Genomic DNA, 25,228 nt, shown 5'->3' on the forward strand with positions numbered 1-25,228 from the left:
CCTAGCCTGTGAGGTGGTCAGAGACAAGGGGTGTGGAAGGCCACAGAGGAACTCAGGACAGACCCGAGAGGCAACCTGGAAGGCTGAACACGGGGAACCTTCCGTCTGTCCTCCCACTCCCCTTTGCAGGTTGCGAGGGGTCGGGAGACACCCCAGCAGGACACCCAAGTCCTGGACTCTAAAGCACCCAGAGAGAAATGCTAAATGTGAGGACCAGTTAAAACCTCCAAGAAGCAGCATGTGAAAGGGACTGAGGGGTTGAGAGCTGGTCTTGGCTCAAGCCCCGTGGTCTCCTTGATGACCTTAGCCACGTTATCTTGCCTCTCTGACCCGGCCTCCTCACCTGCAAAATGAGGGCTTACCCCAGATGCATGTTTTCTTCTAGTTTGCACATTTGACAAACCTGTGAATTTAAGAACAGGTGGTACCAGCAGTCTGGGCAAAGAAGTCAGATTTAACAGAATTTTCACACACCTGGGCTGAAAGGTGGGGCTCCTGGACTTGTCTCTAGTTTCTCTAGTTTAAGTGACTGTGGGTCACTGGGTCACACTGCAATACGTGCAACTTGCCCCGCTGCTTTTTCCATTTTGCTGTGAAGTAGGAGGCCCTAGGAGAGCTACATCCGCCATCTGGGAACCGCGTCCCTGCTCCCTGACCTTGGAGGGAGCCCAGAGACCCTCAGGCTAGTTTGGTATTTGAGTGAGGACTGGGGTGGGTGTCCAGGTAACTATTAGCATAGGCTTTTGCCCAGTGGGTTTCTAAGACCTTTCTTCCCTACCTCCTTCAGGTTCTGGGTTTCTCTTTCTTCCCTCCCCCCTTCCAAGTCTATTCAGATTCTGAGGGCAGCACAGAACATTCCAGAGAGGTCAAGAAAGGATTGGCTTCTTTGGGCTTCTCTAGGACCTCTGGAATTCCCATGGGGTAGAGGGTTCAGCAAACCGAAGTACTGCAGTTAATAAACAGTGTCAAGTCCCTTTGTTACAGGATAATATCGATCTTTTTCACTTTTCTCCTGTTTGAAAACTCTTTTTCACCTCTCTAATGGATTCCACTCTCCTTAAGTTCCCAACCCTATCTCTTGCCCTTCAACCTCAGGAGATGACCTCATTCCCTTCTTTATTAGGGGAAACTGGATGATTTGAGTTTCTTTTTATGACTTATCTGTGGTTTACCTTTGTCTCCTCCTTTCTCTTGTTCCAGAGAACTGAAGTATCCTTCCTCCTTCTAAGGTCAATCCCTCCTTGGGCTTCTGATCATTCCCCTTCTTAGGCCAGGATCTCAGTTTCCTGTTGCGGGATTCCTGATCGAGTTCTCTAATTCCTGCCTCTTTTCAGACTGATTTTTGACATCTAGGTGGCCACTTTCCTGCTGGGTTTCTTTCTGGTACCTAAAACCTTTCTAGGCCAAACCATGCCCATCCCATCCCACTCTCTCTCCCTGAAACCCCAACTCTGCTAGTGGTATCATCAGAATGTAGCTACTGGGGTTGTTTCTCCACCAGATGGATAAGGCTATGTCATGCAGGTGAGTAAACAAAATCACATGGTTCTGTTAATTTTTCTTACACTTATGATTTTAGTTTCAGAACTAAAATTTTAGTCTGAGCAAGAAAGTTAACTTTGACATTTTTGGTCCATCTCTTTATAAAAACACTAATATGGGTCAGGGGACTATAAGTGAAGAGAATCACCTCCCTTTGATTCTCATAAATTATCACTTAAGCTATCTGGTTTAAATAAAACTCTTAAGTATATGGTTTTAGACTTCCATTTCAATTTAAGAGTACTTGTCGTAGGAACATATAAACTCAGGGACTCAGAAAACATTCTAAATGACACTGGAATGCATTTATGTTTTTGTGTCCACTTTCCCTAAAATCTTTACCTTTCTAAACCCAAACTCAGTCTAGGTTGTGAATCAGGACTTCAGAGGCAGATTTTCTTTAATCTGGGAAGGGGTGGAGCTTCCTTATAGAGAGTTTCCCCCCCTCTTCGTCTTCCCATTTCACAAGCTGGAGTCTGCTTCTGAAATTAAACCCTATCTGTTACCCCTTCACACAGAATCAAAGGCCTGGATGATCCCCTCTAGACCTTAGGAAACCCAATCAAATGGCTCTCTGATGCCCCCCTCTGGCACACACCACTGTCCGTGGAATCCCAAGGTTTTCCTTTCAGGGCCCATCGGCCTGAAAGAGTTTGGTGTCTTGACAAGGGAGTTTTCAGGTATTCAGAACCCTGCGGTGGATGGCAGTTTATGTCAGCACCTGAAGGAGGCAAGAGTGGGCCAGGGACGGGGTCCCCAGGGAGGCAAAGAAAATGAGCCAAGAGTGAAAAGCCAGACTGGTCCCGGCAGGGGCGGTCCAGGGGACTGAGTTAGAAGGTCCCTAAGGTTCCTTTCAGAAGGGCAAAGCTCTCTGAGATGTAATCACATTTAAAAGGGAATACTGATTAGAAAACAAACAAAAAATGGATGGCTAAGGCTTTAAAAGGCATGCCTAAAATAGTGATTCTTATAATGTACTTTACTCCCTATCCTCTGTGAGAGAAGCAATGAAAAGTCTGAAGTCAGTGAGAATTTTCATTCTGATTTTGTTTTACTTTCTAGGTACTAATAGCTGGACATATAAGAGATGGTGTAATTTTGGATACGGGTTGTTCTTTGCCTGCTACCCTTTGCATCAGGAAGTAGAGGATGGATTTAAATTTCCCTCAGGGGTATTATGCATTCATCTTCAGCACACTTTCAGGCTCTCTTTATATAGTCCCTTGGTCAGAGAATTTGGTGAAGGGTGCCTACTAAGTCAACTGTTCCTTAAAACCAGGGAAGGGGAAACGATTGCAGTCAGGGGCTGATGCTTGGGGCCAGTCAGCTCCCAGAAAGTCACCTGAACTCCCATTCTGAGCAGCCCCATGGTCCCAGCAAGCCTAAGAACCAGGCCTTCTGGATCCCGGGTGTCCAGGTTTCAGCACAGTAATGCCACTGACTGGGATGTTCCCAGGCCAGCCCTGCTTACAGGGAGAAAAGGGCCTGCCTCATTTGAAAACAAGCACCCAAATCTTTTGAAGGAAAGATGAGCAGTCTGACAAATCTTTTTTTTTTTTTTTTTGTGGTAAACAGTACAGCCTAGAATAATGTTTTATTTAGATAATTCTAATAAAAGATACTGGAAAGTAAAACACACTAAAAACTTTATTATAAGTATCACACTTCTAAGTTTGCATCAGTCTGATACATTTCCGCTGATTTTGCAGAACATAGTAGTTGCACAATTTCCTTAAATCTTAATCAACTTGCTTTAGATCTTTTATTGCTCATTTCAGCCCACTTCTTGCATTCCTTGCCCTGATGAGCATACTCTGTATCTGCCTTCCCTTACCCTTCTGTTCAGATCACAGCCTAGGAGCCAGGGAGCACCTGCTTCCAGAGGAGCTGGCTGCGAGCAGTGAGGACCAGGCAGTTTAGCTCTGCAGTTGGGCAAAAGTCAGGCAAAACCACGGCTTCAGATATTTTCTCTTCTCTCCTCGGGGCCAGTGCACCTGGAGCCAGCCCCCAGACAGTCCAGTGGGGCCCTCGTTTTGCTCCAGGAAGCCCACTCTTCTCTTCATCTCCTCTTTGTCCTGTTCTCTCCTCTAGAAAGTGGCTAACTCTGGACATTCTGAGCCAAATTAATTCCAGTTAAGTTTCTTGGAGGGTTCCAGAGCCTTGAACTGGTACTTTATTATTCCTTGAACTGGTACTTTATTATTATTATCTCTAACGGAAGTAAGGAGGAGCTGGGGAAAATTCCCTAGACTGGAACGGCCTGGGAGGAAAGTGGAGTGGACCTGAGTTCCCTGCTTCTCCCTGGGCGAGCAGGCCTGGCTAATACTGGCTGCTCACCTCCTCGGAAGTCTGCATGATTGACAGCACTGGGGCTTAGTAACAAACTTGAGAAAAAAAAATAGTGATTAAAAAGTCCGTAACAAATAATTTGACATACCCTTTCTGAAATGACATTGCTCTTTTCCCCTTTAAGATTATGATGATCAAATATTATGTAGGATAATGCATTATAGTAAAAAGAAGAATACTACAACAGCAGTAATTTTCCATCTGGATTGCTATTTTACTGCTTGCAGAAATCTGTGATTTTAATGCATTTTAAACACACATTAGGAATAAGTGATAATTCCCCAAATTAAGGAAAATATCCGATAAAAAAATAAAGATAGAAAATACATGCTAATTTAATGGCAAACTTATTTTTGATATTGTAACTGTAATCAATAATCTTGGAGTTTTGGATAGGGAAGCAGTAGGGACCTCCCTGTACCCACGAGAACACCGTCGCTATCCAGAGTGCCTGGTCCTCTGGGGCTGATTTGTAAGTGGGGACGGCATCCACTGTCGTCGGAGCCTCAGGCCCGTCAGTGCTGCAGCAGGAAGTTGGTAGCCACATTAAGGTCATTATTTGAAGCTCTCAGGGCTTCCAAAGCATCACCTCTGGAAAATCCCATTTCCATGAGTCGGGCGACCTAAAAAGAGAAATAAAACCAGAAACATGATGATGCTGACAACACTTGGCCCCCAAATGCTCTTCATGTGTTTTGTAGGAAAGGTCAAAACCTATCAAAAACAAATGAACAAACAAAAACCAAGCAACTAATATTCTTTTCAGTGTGAAATCTGATGTCTAAAAAAATTAGAACAGGTTATATGCTTAATTGCTTACCATACACAGCCATTAGATATGCATTATCTCATTTAATGCTCATTTTATAGATGAAGAAACAGGGCTTTGGAGAGGTGAAGTAACCTGCTGGGACCCACAGAGCAGGTGGTGGGGACGGCCTTGAAAGCAGGTCTGCATCGACCGTCCTGGGCTCCACCACCTGGCCACACTCCTTGAGTGTCAACTTGGATTCTTGAGGAATAATTTATGAATGTCACGTTTCCAAACACATGTGGACAACTGCATAACTGAAGTTTTATTCCTGATGCTGGCAGACACTGATGATAAATGTGCACTTTAAGTTCTTGTCATCACACGGTCTGGGAACTTCTTCTTTTTGGTGCTCATATCTCTCTAACAGTTGCAACATTTGCTAAGGTCCCGATTGACAAGGAGGCTGGCTCTCCCCAGCCTGGGGCTTCTATAGACAGTGGCAGCAAAGAGCAAGAGTGGAGCTAAGCCAGGGATAGCAACCATGGAAAGAAGGTAGCTAAAGCCACCAAGCGTAGGGAGGGCCAAGTATGAATTTTTTTTTGACCACAAATCCTGAATCTGCGAATACAGAGGTTTCCTGTATTTCAAGTCTTCAATGCCAAAAAAGGTAGTGTTACTAGAGTTTAAGTGTAAGTCCAGTTGTTTGGAACCTATTTTCCCATTTAAAAAGTACTATAAAAATAGTTATGGGCCCAGCTTAGCCACAGGAATCCATTTTTGTGTGGGTGTTTGTAGCGAGATACACTACATTTGCAATAATGTAACAAAAAATTATAAACAGATTTTCAGCAACTTTTGGTTTAAGAGGCTTTTGTGGGCTGAGCAGAGGACATGATCTCTATTTTTAATTTTTATTTCCTATAGAAAGCAATGCACTTGGTGTTACATAGTGAAAAGAGAACAGGCCCAATACTGGCTTTCCTTCCTCTGATTAGGATTCTGAAGGGTGTGGGTGTGAGTGTGGGGTGGCTTGAGCAGGTGGACAGGGCATGGGCCAGGCTTACATGAGTGAAAGGATGACCCAAAGAGAGGAAGAAGGTGCAGTGCACAGATAGGTGGGGAGTGAGGAGGACAAGTTGAGTAACATCTCAGGCACCACCCAGGCTGACACCCAGACCCATCCCCCCCAAAGAGCATTAGAGAAAGTGAACCCAGCTAGAGGAACTGGGAAAACACTTTGCAGGCGTTGGAGTTTCTACACGGTGTTGTTTCAAACTGAGGGGTGTGATCCATTCCACTGGTGGGTCATGAACACTTAGCGGGTTAAAGACTAAGATTTTAAAAATGCGTGTAATAAGGGTATTCTTTCCATAAAACTTTAACTTCAGCTCTCTATATTTACATATATGGGTGTAGTGGGCTGCACCATAAAAATGCATTTCTTACTGTGGGTTGCGGTCAGAAACATTTGACAAGTGTTTTCTAAAGGAATGGTCTGTGCCTATGAGAAGGGCCATCCAAAGGTGAGCAGGTGTATGGCGGAGCACATATATGTGAAAGATGGTGAGATGTCCACATATGATTTCAAGCTTAACTCCCCAGATTGGATGGGAAGCTATGGAAAGAATGGGATGAATCATCTAGCTTTGTTTCCCACCCAAGGCAAGAGCCCCTTTTTCTAGCATATCAGCCTTGGTTGCCCTAGATCACTATGGAAACTGAAGGGCTACTGTTACTTAAGGAGAAGAAATTGGCCTCTCGGTAACTGCCATAGTAGGACTTCAGAGGTCCTAATTTTGCCCTTTGAAGTAGTACAAAACAACCCTCCTCTCTTTTCTACATCAAGAACTTCCAGTGTTTGAAGGCCAGTTTCCTTCCTCCCCTTCATCCCTTCACTTTCTTAGGGCAGTCCTCTCCACCATACCTCCTGGGTTTATTCCAGACCCACGAGGGTGCTCCACATTCCCACCTGTGCTCTGCCTGGAAGCTCTTCTCTTTGCTCTGGCTGGGTTAACTCCCTTCCTCCATCAGATCTGGGGGCACTAGGCACTTTCTCTAGGACTAGTAGGAATCCCCAGAGCGGAAGTCCTTCTGGCACCATTTACCTCTCTGTCCTGTGCTTATTACAGCTGTGATTTTACATGTATTTGTAGGACCAATTGCTTCTCCCCACCCATGAGATTGGAAGTTTTCAAGGGCCGTGACTACCTTGGTTCATCATTGTGTTTCAGTCTCCAGCACTTTCCAACCCAGTCCCTTTCTTCTAAATGCTCTCTTGTTAATGAACGCCATCCCCAAATAGTGCCCAGAGCTGAGCACAATATCACCGGTGTGGTCTGGCAGGGCAAAGGGCAGTGAGACAACGGCCTTCGTATGGTCTCAACGCTTAACTTCGATTATTACAGTAGAGGAATGCTTTAGTAGCATGTGCACACATGTGTATGTGAGGGTGTGCAAGCTTTTGTGTATGTAGTTATATCACACTGTTGTGGCCTGCTAAAAACCCTCCAATATTTTCACATGAAATGCTCTCAAGCCAGGTTTCTCAAATCCAACCCTCTGAGTTTACACATCTCTGTTCAATTTCACCTGATGGTTTGCCAGCCAACTGAAATTAATTATTTTGAATTTTAATTCTGTTGTCTACTATGTTAATCATCTCTCTTAAACTTGTATCATCCCTAAATTTGGTGGACAAACCTCTACAACTTCATTCAAGTTATTACAGATAAAAATGTCAAACACCGCAAGGTCAAAGATGAGCCCAGAACTCACCAGAGACCTCCTCTTGTATTCAAGTGGGTAATCAACATTTTTAGAGATTTTTAACCACTTTCAAACCCACATCATTATTATTATCCGTTCCACAGTGTCTATTATCCATTCCACATATCTCTTAAAGGAATGAGATGGGGTCAAATATCTTGGATGACATTTTGTGTCATTAGGATTAGTTTGGTGCCTTTAGACCACAGCACTCTTTTTCATGTTTACAAATCATTTCTTTGATAATCTATTTTAGGCTTCTGCCAGAAATCAAACATCAATTTTGCCTTTCAATTCTCAGAATTCATACCGTTCCCTTTCCTGGGTGGCTGTGGTGTGGGGTGGCAGTTAGGGGGAGTTTTCAACTGAGTTCTACTGCCCTTCCTTTCTGTACTCCCAACCGGTACAGGGGGTGAGGAATGATAGAAGATTGTGCTGGATATGTGTCAACGAGGAAGAAAAACCTCACCAATCTAGACAGATACACTTACTAGGTTATTTCCAATCTGGGTTGAAATAGCCCTTTTATGATGTTTAACCCAATGACTTCCAGCTGAAGGACCACTACCTTTAGTAGAGATAACTTATGCCAGTGAGGAGTTGGTTAGCTCTACGCTCTCTCTTTGTTATCTATGAACATGCTACTACAGTCCCCAAACAACTCATTCTTAATAACTTTAAATAGAATGGAGAAGGCTACATTTACTATCTTCAGCATTTTGTCACCTATAGTATCTCAAGTATAGCTATGGACTGGCTTCTTCTTTGCCCCTAGCAGCAGGGCCAAATCTAATTGCTGTTCACAGTCAGCAATTCTGAAGTTTGGCAAATCATGATTCATAATCTGGAGCTGATGAAATCCAGACCTAGATCCAGTGCTGATAACGTGGAGGAGTGTTTGACTACGACTTCCATTTGGTATGTGAGTTTCCCTCCACTGACTATGTACTCGGTTTGTCATCCAGAAGATGATGACAGTGGGTTGGTTACACACAGGCAATCAAGGCAGAAGCAATGGCCTGAATGACAGAGAAAACCCCAGGACATGCAGCACTTCTCCCTTCCTAGAGGAGAAGAAATCCTTCAGAACTAGGATTGCTGGGCTATGTCTCTGCTCAAATGTAAGTGATATCCCAGTTTGAGAACAAAAGCTTTTCCTCTATGCAGAGCTTCCTTCTGAGTTCATTCTCTCTCTCTCAAACACACCCACCACACATTCACCACTGCTGCTTTGACAACTGAGCCAGGATTTTCACAGATCTTTGCTGAAGAGAGTGTTTTAAGGTTAGCAATCATGCCCCTATAGCCAAATTGGCTTCAGAGCTTTTTGCATTTTTTAGGGGTGAGAAGACAAGCGTGACTAGAGAATTTTCATTGCTGACTGACCTGGTATTTTTATCATATAAAAAACAACTGACTGAGTAGAAACAGTGTTAACACAGTTCTTCTTTTCAAAAAATACATGAACAATCAATCACACTAGGGAAGGGTGACTGTAAGTTCTCCCTAGCAACCCAAACTATAAATATCCAAGGAAAAATGATATGGCATGCTTTGGTTACAACGCTCTGGTTGTAGCAGTTTGGGCATGTGGATAATAATCAGTCAGTCATGATCAGGAGAAGTAAAGAGATAACGGTTCAGACGGGTGTCTGTTTAACTGCTGCCATCCTATAATGGCAGGGTGATTGGACTGGGCCCCACAAGTCTGTTGGGTATTCTACTGCTGTCCTTTCTTTAGTAATTTCTAAGGTTCATAGTCCAGAATATAAGAACTGAAGCAAAAAACAGCAACACAGGGAACAGATGTTTATTGCTTTCTTTGGTGGATACTAAAAAGTACTGCTCTTGACCTTATCTACTCAGAGAAGTCCAGTTTGCTCAATCTTAGTGCATTTCATTACTCTCTGTGTGGTGAAAGGCTCAAGTGAAGCATGAACTCATGAACTCAAATGGTAGAAAGATAAAATTGAGGCTTGTGCACACCTATAGTTGGGTAAGCAAAACATAGATACGATACCAGAAGCTCACGATTTCTTAAAGTAAAAGTAAAGGAGATGTTGGCAGCCATTTGGGATGTGATTGAAAGTAGGAGAATCACAACAGCAATCCCTTCAGACGGCAGGAAGATGTGATTTCTAGAGTTAGATCCTTTCACCACGTATTCAACATATGACCCTCACTGGAGAACTAAAGCCTCTGGCTCTCAGTTTGAGGATAAGAGATATGTAGGTGAAGGGCCTAGATCCGTGAAACAGGTGCTCAATAAACATTACCTCTTATGGTAATTATTGTCCTACTTAAGAGTGATTGGGTTAGATGTGTGAAAATCCTTCTCCCTGAACTTGGACTCTCAGGCCTCAGTTCAGAGGCTTTGACAATATGACAAAACCACCCTTGAGCTTTTAGGATCTGGGGTTGTCGGTTTTGGCATTCCCTTTAATGTGCTTCCATGTCAGTAACTTTATAGCCTTTGCTGGTCAAGGAACTGATGTGTCATTTACAATGACCAAGTGCAGCATGGGTTTTAGAGCGGGCCTTTGCTAGCACAGAATGGCTACAAGGAGAGTTTCTGATCAGAAAGGTCACCCTATGGAACCCTGGTCATTGTTGTCATGGGAGAAACCCACGCTCCTCTCCAGATCACAGGAAACCTAATTAAATCCTGGCACCAGAGCCCAAAACACCCACATGTACACATGCAGCCATGGTTAAGTACAGCTACAATGAAAAACAAATCTAGAGTGACTCTTTCTACACATTTCTAAGGTTGAAATGGCATAAATGAGAATTGCCCTATGAAAAATAACATGATGGGAGTGAAGAAAGTCAGAGAGATAGGAAAAATCTCTTTTCAAAAGGTGAGCATAAAATTCTAACAAAATACCTACATTGTTTTAAATATGAGCAAATACTCAATTATGATGATTATATAATGTTCTTTATAGATCCTCAGTCCACCTCCCGCCACTTCATATATATATACACATATGCTGCAAAACATATTAAATGACACTGAAAGCCTAAGTTCATTCTTTTTCTTTTTAGTTTAGCTATTGGAATGTGAACCATCTGTTACTTATCTGATCTAACATCCATGTGAAGAGAAATTTTCAATGTAAAATCACTTGAACTTATTTGACCGGAAGATAAAAATACATCATGATGTGTTTAAATCAAGTTGTTAGAATAGAGGAATGTCATTAATTTTAAAAATATTTACTGAATATAACCTTTGCTTTAAGGACCTACCCTTATGAGTTGGGTATCTGTGTGATGATGTTATGTCGTCTGCTTTCCCTGGAGGACAGAAAGCTCCATGAGGGTTGGACTATGTGAACCTGTTTCCCAACAACATCTAAAGGAAGCCGGGCACATAAAAGGTGCACCAACATTGACTGAGAGAAGGAGTAACTAGAGAAGTGGTGAATGAGAAGGTGTGTTAATTTAGAGATGTTTGTTCTTTAAGCAACTGACAGCCTGTTGGGGGAAAATGACCAATAAATATCTTGAGGACAAAATGAGAAAGCTGGTAAAACACTTAGAGCTCTTCAAAAGAAACATGCTAAGACATATACATTTTCTCATGTAAGCAGAGCCAACAGCAGGGCAAATGTGTACTTTGTGTTCTCAATCAGTATTGCAATGACCAGGTTTGTAGTAGCCTGAAATGCCCCATAGCAATTTTTTTAAAAAGCATTACCTTCAACATTCTCTCTCCATTTCAGAGCCTAGCACATACCTTCTCTCTTCTGCTTATGCATCACAGGAATGCTTTGGTCTAAAACTTCTCACCATAAGACATCAATCAGATTATAGTTCATCTTAGTTTCTAGTCTAAAAATCTGAATGATCCTTTTCTCTAATGTCTTTCAGAACTCAGCTATAGTCAGGTTAGTATTCAAAGGGGGTGCTGTGCTTTTCCTATTGTCCACACCCACTTACCCATAAAAACTACAGCTACTAACGTGTAACATCTCCAAAGCCTGTTTTCCATAACTGAAAACTTGACTTCATAGAGGCAATGATCAGAGATATTTGACCTAAAGGATATCAAGGAGGCACCACAGCCAAAAGAGCGCTGCCACGGTTTTCTGAAAATGTTCCAAAGGAGAAAGGATGAAATCTATTTTGCCTATAATATGCTTTTCAAAGAGAGACCATACTGAATGAGAAAAGAAACTTGTAAAGACAGATAAAGCTGTAGCTGTCCTGGTTTTCCTTTCCTCTTTTTTTTTTTTTTTTAAATATCTTCCGTGATTTGGGATGGATACCTTGTTTTCCTAGTATCTCAAGGTAATTCTTACTCAAGAAAACTAATGAGATGCTGTATTGATATTCTACTTTCAAGTCAACTACTCTTTGGTACAAGTAAAATAGTAGGACATTCATTCCAATAGTGATTCCTTTCAGTGAAATACTCCTCTGCTTGTTTTGTACAAATAAGACTGTGGTTTTCATTAACTTCCCTTTAGCTAAGGGTGTCAAAAACAAAAAAAAAAATTTTTTTTTTTTGATTCTTACTTCCCAAATTCTAATACTTTCAGGACTGATGTCCACCTGAAATGCACCTCCTACCTGCTGCCAGGCTGGGTTGTCCATACATGCAGACAACTTTCCCGGTTTGCAAGTGTGTCCCCTTCAGGAGAAGCCTGCCAGGGGGAGTAACGGGCTATTCCAGGAGGTGGCTTGCCCTTCCTAGCCCTGCATTATAACCATTACTTGTTACCTAGTGGGACAGGCCGCCTCTCCTATACCATCCCACCCTGACGCAGAGTCTTGTAGGTTGGCGCAGCTCTCCTTCCCTGTTATCTGACCATTGTCTTCCTTCTTAGAGAAGCCGAACTCCCTTTATCACACCTACAGACTGCATGAACTGTTCTTGTTATTTTATATTCTTGCCCAGGCTGTGGGCTGCTTAGCAGCAGGTCTGTCTGTGCCCCTTGTGTTTGCACTCCTGGTGCTTAATTCAGGGTTTGGAACTTACTAGGCCCTCAGTATAAGTTGGATGAGCTCCTTTGCTTGTATATTTTGGAGTACCAGCAGAATTAGGCACCCAGTAAAAACTGGTTAGTTATTTGATTGCCACCCAATATTTCACTGTAACAAATTGAACTTTGGTATTTTGTTAAAACACATTTCCAAGATACTGGAGTTAAGAGATGAAAGCTTTGACATGGTACCACTCTCTATCAAGTTTTTCAGTGATAATTATTATGAAAGGGAAGTCCACTGACCACACCTTCATATTCAGCCCTTCTCTCTTTATTCCTTCCCTCAACTAATGTCAAAGCACCTTCTGTGTGTCAAGCTCTGCTACAGGTGTCGTGTGTGGTGGGAAACGAGGCAGATGTGGAACCAGCCCTCATGAAGCTTACTGTGTATCAGGGAAAGCAGACAACAGTCAAGTTCCACAAAGACCCAATTCATTACAATTATAAATACTCAGAGGAGAAGTATAAGGTATAACTCAAAACAAATATCACTGAGGGTGTTGTTTTCATAAGGTGAGTATTTTAGGGTTTATGAGTAGAATTTTTGAAGTTAGTAGTGAGGCTTCCTGAGACGAGAAGAGAGAAGAGAACCTCACTAAGACTTAGATTCTCTAATACCAAATACATTTTACTATTTCTCAGCTAAGGTTAAAATGTCTTGTGTGCTTAAAGTTAATCTCTGTCCAAATGGGCTAATCAAACTTTCAGAAAACATTAACGGAATCAATATGGTGTGTCTCATGTATTATAAATGTAGGGTAAGAGTCTTGTAATATCCAGGTTTATACCATGTTTCCTAGGCAGAAATGGAAGAAATTATATATAGTCGAGTCTCATCATTCATGGATTCCGTATTTGTGAATCTGCCTAATTGCTAATTATAAATTTATAATTTATTTATTTATAAATTTCAGGACCATTCATGTGCAGAGTGGTGAAATATTTGAATCACCCAATGTGCATGTTCCTAGCTGAGGCTGAACAAGGTGATGTTCTACCTTCTTGTTTTCTTGTTTCAGCTCTCATAATGTAAACAAGTGTCCTGTTCATGGTATATTAGTGCTATGTTTCTCGCATTTTTGTGCATTTGTTTTGGTGATTTCACTATTTAATATGGTGCCCAAGCATAGTGCCAAAGTGCTGTCTAATGTTCCTAAGCCAAGAAGGCTGGGATGTGCCTTAAAGAGAAAATATGTTACATAAGTTTTGTTTGAGTATGTGTTATAGTGTTGGCTGTGAGTTCAATGTTAATAAATTAACAATATATAGTAAATAAGAAACACACATAAAACAGAGTTATGTATTGATTGGTTGATGAAAATCTTGTGACCAGAGGCTCACAGGAACTCTGTATTTCTTTCAGGAGCAATGGTTCAGCATTTGCTAATTCAGTGTTTGTGGTGACTTTACAGAACACATTGCCATGAACCAAGAGAACTGACTGTACATGAGTATGATTATAATGTGTCCTTTCCTCCTCCAACCTCCAGGGAAACCTGATGATGTTACTTTCCTGTTCAAAATCCTTCCATGGTTCCTTCATGCTAATGAAAGTGTAACTCCACTGCACTGCGCACAGGCCTCCTTCCCAACCAGCTCTTCCCTCTCCCCACCCCAGCCCAGTCACCCTCCACCCTCACCTCAGCTACTTGTCGTTCCCCAAAGTATATACGCTCTTCTACCATGCCACATCTGTATGGGTGCCACTGCCCCAACCCTCACAGCATTTGCAATGTGGTCTCAGTTTCAATAGTATTTATAACACTTTGATACAGCTGTTTACTTGTGCCTATCTCCCTTACACTAGGTTCTTCAGAGAAAACAGCCTTATTTATCACTATATTTCAAGTACCTAGAACAGTGTTTAGCTTGGTGCCGAGTAGACAGTTGATAACTGTTGGTTCACTAAAAGAATGAAAGAAATGAAAAGAAGTTTGTGTTTATCTTCCTTTTGTTGAGTCCTAACTTTGGTTTAGTCCTCTCTGATTTTTGCCTATGTGTCCCACGAAGTATAGATTGAAGGGTCATTTTCTAAGCTTTGGGATGGTTCAAAAGAGAAAAACTTGAGTGTTCTCCCTTCTGATTAAAAAAAAAGTCTGAAGCAAATATGACACACTCACTATTTGTTAATTTTGTGTCTAAGGTATATAGGTATAGTGTAAAATCCATGCTCAAAAGAGAGTGAGTGAGCGAGAGTGAGTGGGGGGAAGGAATAATGGATATACTTATTTTTAAGATAGCAGGCATTTGAGTACATTTGGTTATTAAAAAGACTTTCTTGGGTGGCTCTTGGCTTTGGAATAGTCTTAAAAGGAGCAGGGATTGTGTTTCCAAGGAGTCATGAACTGGCCAAGGTACTGATTCTATTCACTGAGAAACAAAGAAAAGGTAGGAGTGGAATTTGAAGAACTAAAAATCCAGAAACTTAACAATAGCAAAAGTAGAAAAGGTAGTGAAAAATTTCTAAGGTTGTATGATAGACTATTATTGGATTTAATAAAGGATGCACATTCTTTCTTAGAATATTCTTTGTTTTCAAAATATCTGGCATACCTTTCCTATCCACTAGATTTTCTTACAAACTCTCACTAAAGTTCCTAAAGTACTTGTTTACATCATAAAAACTTTAAATTATCACTTTAAATTTTTATAAATTGAAAAATTCTAATTATTTTTCTTGGTTTAGAAAATTCCTAAGTTTCTTAATGCATTAAAATTACATGACTCTGATATTTAAGTAAAGAAAATACAAGCATACTTGGAATATTAAGCTTTAAGTTTTGTTAATTCAAACTATTTTAATGTGTTATTAACAAATAATATTTTAGATGGTGTCTAGTATCAACAAATGAATCAAAAGATTATACACTAACTGTAACTTTCTAAACTTTACTGTAAACATCTTAAGGGTAAGAACAGTATCTTTTAAAGTTTTTACAGTCTCTATAGCACCTACCACAAGAAATACTAAGAGCGCACATAATAATCCAGTGAGGATGTCATGTCTTTATAATGATGACGGTTAAGTGCCATTTTCAAGATAATCAAGAAACACAGACATAAAACTTAGAAAATCAACGAATAAGACAGATATGTTAAAAACAACCTCTTTTCACAACACAGAGCAAGGAAGAAGTACATGCTGTTTTAAACTGAGATTGACAACATGTTAACCTCATTGTTATTCTGGGAGGATGAGGGAAAAATGATTCATTAAAAATCTAAAGACTTCAATAACACACATTCTTCTTGTTCTCACGTTTTGACACTTTTTTCAACGTGCCCAAACTAAAAAATATCTCTCACCTTTAAATACTTCATATTGTTAACGGATGCCCTGGGAGGAATGTGATTCACTGTTATGTCAATTAAACGGTAAAATAACAGATCTTTGATGCTTCTCACCAGAATGAGAGTATCATCTTATTTTTTAACCTGCCACCAGAAAGATTGGGTTTTATTTTCTTATCCATGGGAATAACATTTTTCTAGAAATTCTCCAGTGGAGGTGGAAGAAAAGAGCTATGGCTCCATAAAACACCTCTCAATCCTAAGGGCTGGTTCAATTCATCAGTCACCTTAAATTGGGTTTTCTCAAAAGCATTAACCATGGCCTAATCCAGGCATGGCAGTAGAAGCCCTGCTCAGGGGCACCTCTTGAGTTCCAGAAAAGAGTCAGGATATACTTTGCCACAGCGGCTGGGTGCCTTGAGTCTGACTTGCGTTTGTTTAATCTGCAGAGAGGGGATAGGGGACAGGATGGCTTGGGTGGTATGACCAGCTGACCTCGATTTGTTTTGTGTGATGAGAAGAAAGAAATTTTCATAAGCAGTGGAAACATCAAAATGTTACCACATGCTCTAAATTTTAAAGATTTTTTTTTCAAATTTCTAGTTTGAAATAATTTCAGATTTATACGAAACTTTCAAGAATAGTACCAAGAACCCCTGATTATTCTTCAACTAAATTCACCAATTGTTATTTTGCCACAGTTACTTTCTCTCTGTCTTTACATGCACACCCAAGGACACATTAATTTTTCCTGAGCCATCTGAAAGTAGGTTGCATTTATCATGTCCCTTTACCCCAAAATATTTCAGTATGTATTTCCTAAGAATGAGAATATTCTCCTTCCTAAGCACAGTATAGACAACAACTTCTAGAAATTTTACACTGATATAATACTGTTTTCTAATGTACAGTCCAATTTCATCAACTGCCTCTAAAATGTTTTTTGCAACAGAATTTTTTTTATCCAGTACAGAATCCAGTCTAGGATTATGTATTACATTTAGTTACCATGTCTCCTCTTTAGTCTCCTTTAAGTTGGAATGGTTTATGACATTGGTATTTTTTTTTTTTTTAATTCAGTTTTATTGAAATATATTCACAAACCATACAGTCATCCATGGTATACAATCAACTGTTCACAGTATGATCATATAGTTATGCGTTCATCACCACAATCTATTTCTGAACATTTTCCTTACATCAGAAAGAATCAGAATAAGAATAAAAAATAAAAGTGAAAAAAGAATACCCAAACCATCCCCCCATCCCACCCTATTTGTCATTTAGTTTTTACTCCCATTTTTCTACTGATTTTTTTTCAATTTTTTAACTTTGTTTATCAAAAAATTAAAAACAAACAGGCAAACAACAACCAAAAAAACCCCACAACATTTCAAACAAAGCAATGGATTAAGGAAAACAAATAACCTAAAATAACTACTTTGCTTCCAATATGTTCCTACCATACCCCAAGAACATTAATAAACCATGTCCAAACAGAGGAGTAAGAAAAACAAATAATCTAAAATAACTACATTGCTTCCAACATGTTCCTTCCATACCCCAAGAAAATTAACAACCCCTAAGAAAACAAAGGAATAAGAGAAAAAAAAAACCTAAAATAACTCTATTGCTTCCAACTTGATCTTACTATATCCAAGAAAGTTTACAAACCATAATCATTCCTGAGCATTCCCATAACATTGAGATTACCCTCCATAGTTTATCCGTCCTTATTAGATTATCATTCCCCCTCCACTAATTGGTATCTCTAGGTCCCCTACATTCTACAGTATAAAACATTGTACATTTTTCACAGAATTCACATTAGTGGTAACATACAATATCTCTCTTTTTGTGCCTGGCTTATTTTGCTCAGCATTATGTCTTTTTTTTTTTTTTTTTTTTTTTTTTAATCTTCATTTTATTGAGATATATTCGTATACCACGCAGTCATACAAAACAAATCGTACTTTCGATTGTTCACAGTACCATTACATAGTTGTACATTCATCACCCAAATCAATCCCTGACACCTTCATTAGCACACACACAAGAATAACAAGAATAATAATTAGAGTGAAAAAGAGCAATTGAAGTAAAAAAGAACACTGGGTACCTTTGTCTGTTTGTTTCCTTCCCCTATTTTTCTACTCATCCATCCATAAACTAGACAAAGTGGAGTGTGGTCCTTATGGCTTTCCCAATCCCCTTGTCACCCCTCATAAGCTACATTTTTATACAACTGTCTTCGAGATTCATGGGTTCTGGGTTGTAGTTTGATAGTTTCAGGTATCCACCACCAGCTACCCCAATTCTTTAGAACCTAAAAAGGGTTGTCTAAAGTGTGCGTAAGAGTGCCCACCAGAGTGACCTCTCGGCTCCTTTTGGATTCTCTCTGCCACTGAAGCTTATTTCATTTCCTTTCACATCCCCCTTTTGGTCAAGAAGATGTTCTCCGTCCCATGATGCCAGGTCTACATTCCTCCCCGGGAGTCATATTCCACGTTGCCAGGGAGATTCACTCCCCTGGGTGTCTGATCCCACGTAGGGGGGAGGGCAGTGATTTCACCTTTCAAGTTGGCTTAGCTAGAGAGACAGGGCCACATCTGAGCAACAAAGAGGCATTCGGGAGGAGGCTCTTAGGCACAACCATAGGGAGGCCTAGCCTCTCCTTTGCAGCAACCGTCTTCCCAATGGTAAAACCTGTGGTAGAGGGCTGAACCCATCAAACCACCAGTCCCCTATGTCTGTGGTCATGTTAGCAACCATGGAGGTGGGGTAGGCGAATACCCCTGCATTCTCCACAGGCTCCTCAAGGGGGCACTACATCTTTTTTTTTTTTTTCCTTTTTTTTTTTTTTTTTTTTTAACTTTCCCTTCTTTTTTAAATCAACTGTATGAAAAAAAAGTTAAAAAGAAAACAAACATACAATAAAAGAACATTTCAAAGAGACCATAACAAGGGAGTAAGAAAAAGACAACTAACCTAAGATAACTGCTTAACTTCCAACATGTTCCTACTTTACCCCAAGAAAGTTACCTAATATAGCAACATTTCTGTGAACTTGCTCCTACTATATCCATCAGAAATTCACAGACCATAGTCATTCCTGGGCATCCCCAGAACGTTAAATAGCTTATCTGTTCTTCTTGGATTATTGTTCCTCCTTCCTTAATTGCTCTCTATTGCTAGTTCCCCTACATTCTACATTATAAGCCATTTGTTTTACATTTTTCAAAGTTCACATTAGTGGTAGCATATAATATTTCTCTTTTTGTGCCTGGCTTATTTCGCTTAGCATTATGTCTTCAAGGTTCATCCATGTTGTCATATGTTTCACGAGATCGTTCCTTCTTACTGCTGCGTAGTATTCCATCGTGTGTATATACCACATTTTATTTATCCACTCATCTGTTGAAGGACATTTGGGTTGTTTCCATCTTTTGGCAATTGTGAATAATGCTGCTATGAACATTGGCGTGCAGATATCTGTTCTTGTCACTGCTTTCCGATCTTCCGGGTATATACCGAGAAGTGCAATCGCTGGATCGAATGGTAACTCTATATCTAGTCTTCTAAGGAACTGCCAGACTGACTTCCAGAGTGGCTGAACCATTATACAGTCCCACCAACAGTGAATAAGAGTCCCAATTTCTCCACATCCCCTCCAGCATTTGTAGTTTCCTGTTTGTTTAACGGCAGCCATTCTAACCGGTGTTAGGTGGTATCTCATTGTGGTCTTAATTTGCATCTCTCTAATAGCTAGTGAAGCTGAACATTTTTTCATGTGTTTCTTGGCCATTTGTATTTCCTCTTCAGAGAACTGTCTTTTCATATCTTTTGCCCATTTTATAATTGGGCCGACTGTACTATTGTCATTGAGTTGTAGGATTTCTTTATATATGCAAGATATCAGTCTTTTGTCAGATACATGGTTTCCAAAAATTTTTTCCCATTGAGTTGGCTGCCTCTTTACCTTTTTGAGAAATTCCTTTGAGGTGCAGAAACTTCTAAGCTTGAGGAGTTCCCATTTATCTATTTTCTCTTTTGTTGCTTGTGCTTTGGGTGTAAAGTCTAGGAAGTGGCCGCCTAATACAAGGTCTTGAAGATGTTTTCCTACATTATCTTCTAGGAGTTTTATGGTACTTTCTTTTATATTGAGATCTTTGGTCCATTTTGAGTTAATTTTTGTGTAGGGGGTGAGGTAGGGGTCCTCTTTCATTCTTTTGGATATGGATATCCAACTCTCCCAGCCACATTTGTTGAAAAGACCATTATGACTCAGTTCAGTGACTTTGGGGGCCTTATCAAAGATCAGTCGGCCATAGATCTGAGGGTCTATCTCCGAATTCTCAATTCGATTCCATTGATCTATATGTCTATCTTTGTGCCAGTACCATGCTGTTTTGGCAACTGTGGCTTTATAATAAGCTTCAAAGTCAGGGAGGGTAAGTCCTCCCACTTCGTTTTTCTTTTTTAGAGTGTCTTTAGCAATTCGAGGCATCTTCCCTTTCTTTTTTTTTTTTTTTTTAAATCATCATTTTATTGAGATATATTCACATACCACGCAGTCATACAAAACAAATTGTACTTTCGATTGTTTACAGTACCATTACATAGTTGTACATTCATCACCTAAATCAATCCCTGACACCTTCATTAGCACACACACAAAAATAACAAGAATAATAATTAGAGTGAAAAAGAGCAATTGAAGTAAAAAAGAACACTGGGTACCTTTGTCTGTCTGTTTCCCTCCCCTACTTTTCTTTTTTTTTTTTTTTTTTTTTTTTTTTAGAGCTGAATTTTTAATTTTATTCCATTTAAACTGAAATAACCACATGAGTGTATGATATCGGAAGATGCAGCTCCATAATATTTCAAAAGATATAGTCCACAATAATATCATGTAATTAGCTTAAAAAAAAACAAATCATCCTATAGGTTGTCAACAACTATTTGTTGAATAAACTGGTTATGCCCCTTGTTCTGCGATTTGCTTTATCTGCATACAAAATCAACTGGAAACAGCAGACATCTGGAAGATACATTGAAAGCTGGTAACAGCGGCTGCTTCTGGGGAGAGAAACTGGATGTGTGGGGGAGAAGAGTGGGAGGGTGATTTATCTTCCCTCATTTACTTTTTTTTTTTTTTTTTTTTTTTTTTTTTTTACAAAACAAATTGTACTTTCGATTGTTTACAGTACCATTACATAGTTGTACATTCATCACCTAAATCAATCCCTGACACCTTCATTAGCACACACACAAAAATAACAAGAATAATAATTAGAGTGAAAAAGAGCAATTGAAGTAAAAAAGAACACTGGGTACCTTTGTCTGTCTGTTTCCCTCCCCTACTTTTCTACACATCCATCCATAAACTAGACAAAGTGGTGTTTGGTCCTTATGGCTTTCCCAATCCCATTGTCACCCCTCAAAAGCTACATTTTTATACAACTGTCTTCGAGATTCATGGGTTCTGGGTTGTAGTTTGATAGTTTCAGGTATCCACCACCAGCTACCCCAATTCTTTAGAACCTAAAAAGGGTTGTCTAAAGTGTGCATAAGAGTGCCCACCAGAGTGACCTCTCGGCTCCTTTTGGAATCTCTCTGCCACTGAAGCTTATTTCATTTCCTTTCACATCCCCCTTTTGGTCAAGAAGATGTTCTCCGTCCCACGGTGCCAGGTCTACATTCCTCCCTGGGAGTCATATTCCACGTTGCCAGGGAGATTCACTTCCCTGGGTGTCTGATCCCACGTAGGGGGGAGGGCAGTGATTTCACCTTTCAAGTTGGCTTAGCCAGAGAGAGAGGGCCACATCTGAGCAACAAAGAGGCATTCAGGAGGAGACTCTTAGGCACAAATACAGGGAGGCCTAGCCTCTCCTTTGCAGCAACCGTCTTCCCAAGGGTAAAACTTATGGTAGAGGGCTCAACCCATCAAACCACCAGTCCCCTATGTCTGTGGTCATGTTAGCAACCATGGTGGTGGGGTAGGCGAATACCCCTGCATTCTCCACAGGCTCCTCAAGGGGGCACTACATAATTTTTTTTTTTTTTTTTCCCCTTGTTTGTCTTTTTTCTTTTTTCTTTCTTTTTTTTTTTTTTTAACTTTCCCTTCTTTTTTCAAATCACCTGTATGAAAAAAAAAGTTAAAAAGAAAACAAACATACAATAAAAGAGCATTTCAAAGAGACCATAGCAAGGGAGTAAGAAAAAGACAACTAACCTAAGATAACTGCTTAACTTCCAACATGTTCCTACTTTACCCCAAGAAAGTTACATAATATAGCAACATTTCAGTGAACTTGTTCCTACTACAACCATCAGAAATTAACAGACCATAGTCATTTCTGGGCATCCCCAGAACGTTAAATAGCTTATCTGTTCTTCCTGGATTATTGTTCCCCCTTCCTTAATTGCTCTCTACTGCTAGTTCCCCTACATTCTACATTATAATCCATTTGTTTTACATTTTTCAAAGTTCACATTAGTGGTAGCATATAATATTTCTCTTTTTGTGCCTGGCTTATTTCGCTCAGCATTATGTCTTCAAGGTTCATCCATGTTGTCATATGTTTCACCAGATCGTTCCTTCTTACTGCCGCGTAGTATTCCATCGTGTGTATATACCACATTTTATTTATCCACTCATCTGTTGAAGGACATTTGGGTTGTTTCCATCTCTTGGCAATTGTGAATAATGCTGCTATGAACATTGGCGTGCAGATATCTGTTCGTGTCACTGCTTTCCGATCTTCCGGGTATATACCGAGGAGTGCAATCGCTGGATCGAATGGTAGCTCTATATCTAGTTTTCTAAGGAACTGCCAGACTGACTTCCAGAGTGGCTGAACCATTATACAGTCCCACCAACAATGAATAAGAGTTCCAATTTCTCCACATCCCCTCCAGCATTTGTAGTTTCCTGTTTGTTTAATGGCAGCCATTCTAACCGGTGTTAGATGGTATCTCATTGTGGTCTTAATTTGCATCTCTCTAATAGCTAGTGAAGCTGAACATTTTTTCATGTGTTTCTTGGTCATTTGTATTTCCTCTTCAGAGAACTGTCTTTTCATATCTTTTGCCCATTTTATAATTGGGCTGTCTGTACTATTGTCATTGAGTTGTAGGATTTCTTTGTATATGCAAGATATCAGTCTTTTGTCAGATACATGGTTTCCAAAAATTTTTTCCCATTGAGTTGGCTGCCTCTTTACCTTTTTGAGAAATTCCTTTGAGGTGCAGAAACTTCTAAGCTTGAGGAGTTCCCATTTATCTATTTTCTCTTTTGTTGCTTGTGCTTTGGGTGTAAAGTCTAGGAAGTGGCCTCCTAATACAAGGTCTTGAAGATGTTTTCCTACATTATCTTCTAGGAGTTTTATGGTACTTTCTTTTATATTGAGATCTTTGGTCCATTTTGAGTTAATTTTTGTGTAGGGGGTGAGGTAGGGGTCCTCTTTCATTCTTTTGGATATGGATATCCAACTCTCCCAGCCCCATTTGTTGAAAAGACCATTATGGCTCAGTTCGGTGACTTTGGGGGCCTTATCAAAGATCAGTCGGCCATAGATCTGAGGGTCTATCTCTGAATTCTCAATTCGATTCCATTGATCTATATGTCTATCTTTGTGCCAGTACCATGCTGTCTTGGCAACTGTGGCTTTATAATAAGCTTCAAAGTCAGGGAGTGTAAGTCCTCCCACTTTGTTTTTCTTTTTTAGAGTGTCTTTAGCAATTCGAGGCATCTTCCCTTTCCAAATAAATTTGATAACTAGCTTTTCCAAGTCTGCAAAGTAGGTTGTTGGAATTTTGATTGGGATTGCATTGAATCTGTAGATGAGTTTGGGTAGAATTGACATCTTAATGACATTTAGCCTTCCTATCCATGAACATGGAATATTTTTCCATCTTTTAAGGTCCCCTTCTATTTCTTTTAGTAGAGTTATGTAGTTTTCTTTGTATAGGTCTTTTACATCTTTGGTTAAGTTGATTCCTAGGTACTTGATTTTTTTAGTTGCTATTGAAAATGGTATCTTTTTCCTGAGTGTCTCTTCAGTTTGTTCATTTCTAGCATATAGAAACATTACGGACTTATGTGCATTAACCTTGTATCCCGCTACTTTGCTAAATTTGTTTATTAGCTCTAGTAGCTGTATCGTCGATTTCTCAGGGTTTTCTAGATATAAGATCATATCATCTGCAAACAATGACAGTTTTACTTCTTCTTTTCCAATTTGGATGCCTTTTATTTCTTTGTCTTGCCGGATTGCCCTGGCTAGCACTTCCAGCACAATGTTGAATAACAGTGGTGACAGCGGGCATCCTTGTCTTGTTCCTGATCTTAGAGGGAAGGCTTTCAGTCTCTCACCATTGAGTACTATGCTGGCTGTGGGTTTTTTATATATGCTCTTTATCATGTTGAGGAAGTTTCCCTCAATTCCTACCTTTTGAAGTGTTTTTATCAAAAACGGATGTTGGATTTTGTCAAATGCTTTTTCAGCATCTATTGAGATGATCAATTGATTTTTCCCTTTTGACTTGTTAATGTGTTGTAACACATTGATTGATTTTCTTATGTTGAACCATCCTTGCATGCCTGGAATAAACCCCACTTGGTCATGGTGTATGATTTTTTTAATGTGTCTTTGGATTCGATTTGCAAGTATTTTGTTGAGGATTTTTGCATCTATATTCATTAGGGAGTTTGGCCGGTAGTTTTCCTTTTTTGTAACATCTTTGACTGGTTTTGGTATTAGATTGATGTTAGCTTCATAAAATGAGTTAGGTAGAGTTCCATTTTCTTCAATGTTTTGAAAGAGTTTGAGTAAGATTGGTGTCAGTTCTTTCTGGAAAGTTTGGTAGAATTCCCCTGTGAAGCCATCTGGCCCTGGGCATTTATTTGTGGGAAGATTTTTGATGACTGATTGGATCTCTTTGCTTGTGATGGGTTGGTTGAGGTCTTCTATTTCTTCTCTGGTCAGTCTAGGTTGTTCATATGTTTCCAGGAAATTGTCCATTTCCTCTACATTATCCAGTTTGTTGCCATACAGTTGTTCATAGTATCCTCTTATAATTTTTTTAATTTCTTCAGGATCTGCAGTTATGTCACCTTTTTCATTCATTATTTTGTTTATATGGGTCTTCTCTCTTTTTGATTTTGTCAGTCTAGCTAGGGGCTTGTCAATCTTGTTGATCTTCTCAAAGAACCAACTTTTGGTGATATTTATCCTCTCTATTGTTTTTTTGTTCTCTATGTCATTTATTTCTGCTTTAATCCTTGTTATTTCTTTTCTTGTACTTGGTTTAGGATTGGTTTGCTGTTCATTTTCTAGCTTCTTCAGTTGATCCATTAGTTCTTTGATTTTGGCTCTTTCTTCCTTTTTAATATATGCGTTTAGTGCTATAAATTTCCCCCTTAGCACTGCTTTTGCTGCATCCCATAGGTTTTGGTATGTTGTGTTCTCATTTTCATTCGTCTCCATATATTTAGCAATTTCTCCTTTAACCCACTGATTGTTTAGGA

At 39.8% G+C, this 25,228-nt stretch overlaps 1 protein-coding gene across 5 annotated transcripts in view; it reads right to left on the reverse strand.

Moving 5' to 3' along the window:
* Window positions 1-3,170: 3,170 nt before the first annotated feature.
* Window positions 3,171-25,228, reverse strand: part of UBAC2 (UBA domain containing 2) — a 214,730-nt gene continuing 192,672 nt past the window's right edge. For all 5 annotated transcript variants that reach the window (XM_037800640.1, XM_037800641.1, XM_037800643.1 and 2 more), the window contains one exon: window positions 3,171-4,514. In XM_037800640.1, the coding sequence (XP_037656568.1) occupies window positions 4,407-4,514 (108 nt within the window). In that variant the 3' untranslated portion in view covers window positions 3,171-4,406. The remainder of the gene's footprint in view (window positions 4,515-25,228) is intronic.

Source organism: Choloepus didactylus, chromosome 12, assembly GCF_015220235.1.
Source record: "Choloepus didactylus isolate mChoDid1 chromosome 12, mChoDid1.pri, whole genome shotgun sequence".
Classification (NCBI taxonomy): Eukaryota; Metazoa; Chordata; class Mammalia; order Pilosa; family Megalonychidae; genus Choloepus; species Choloepus didactylus.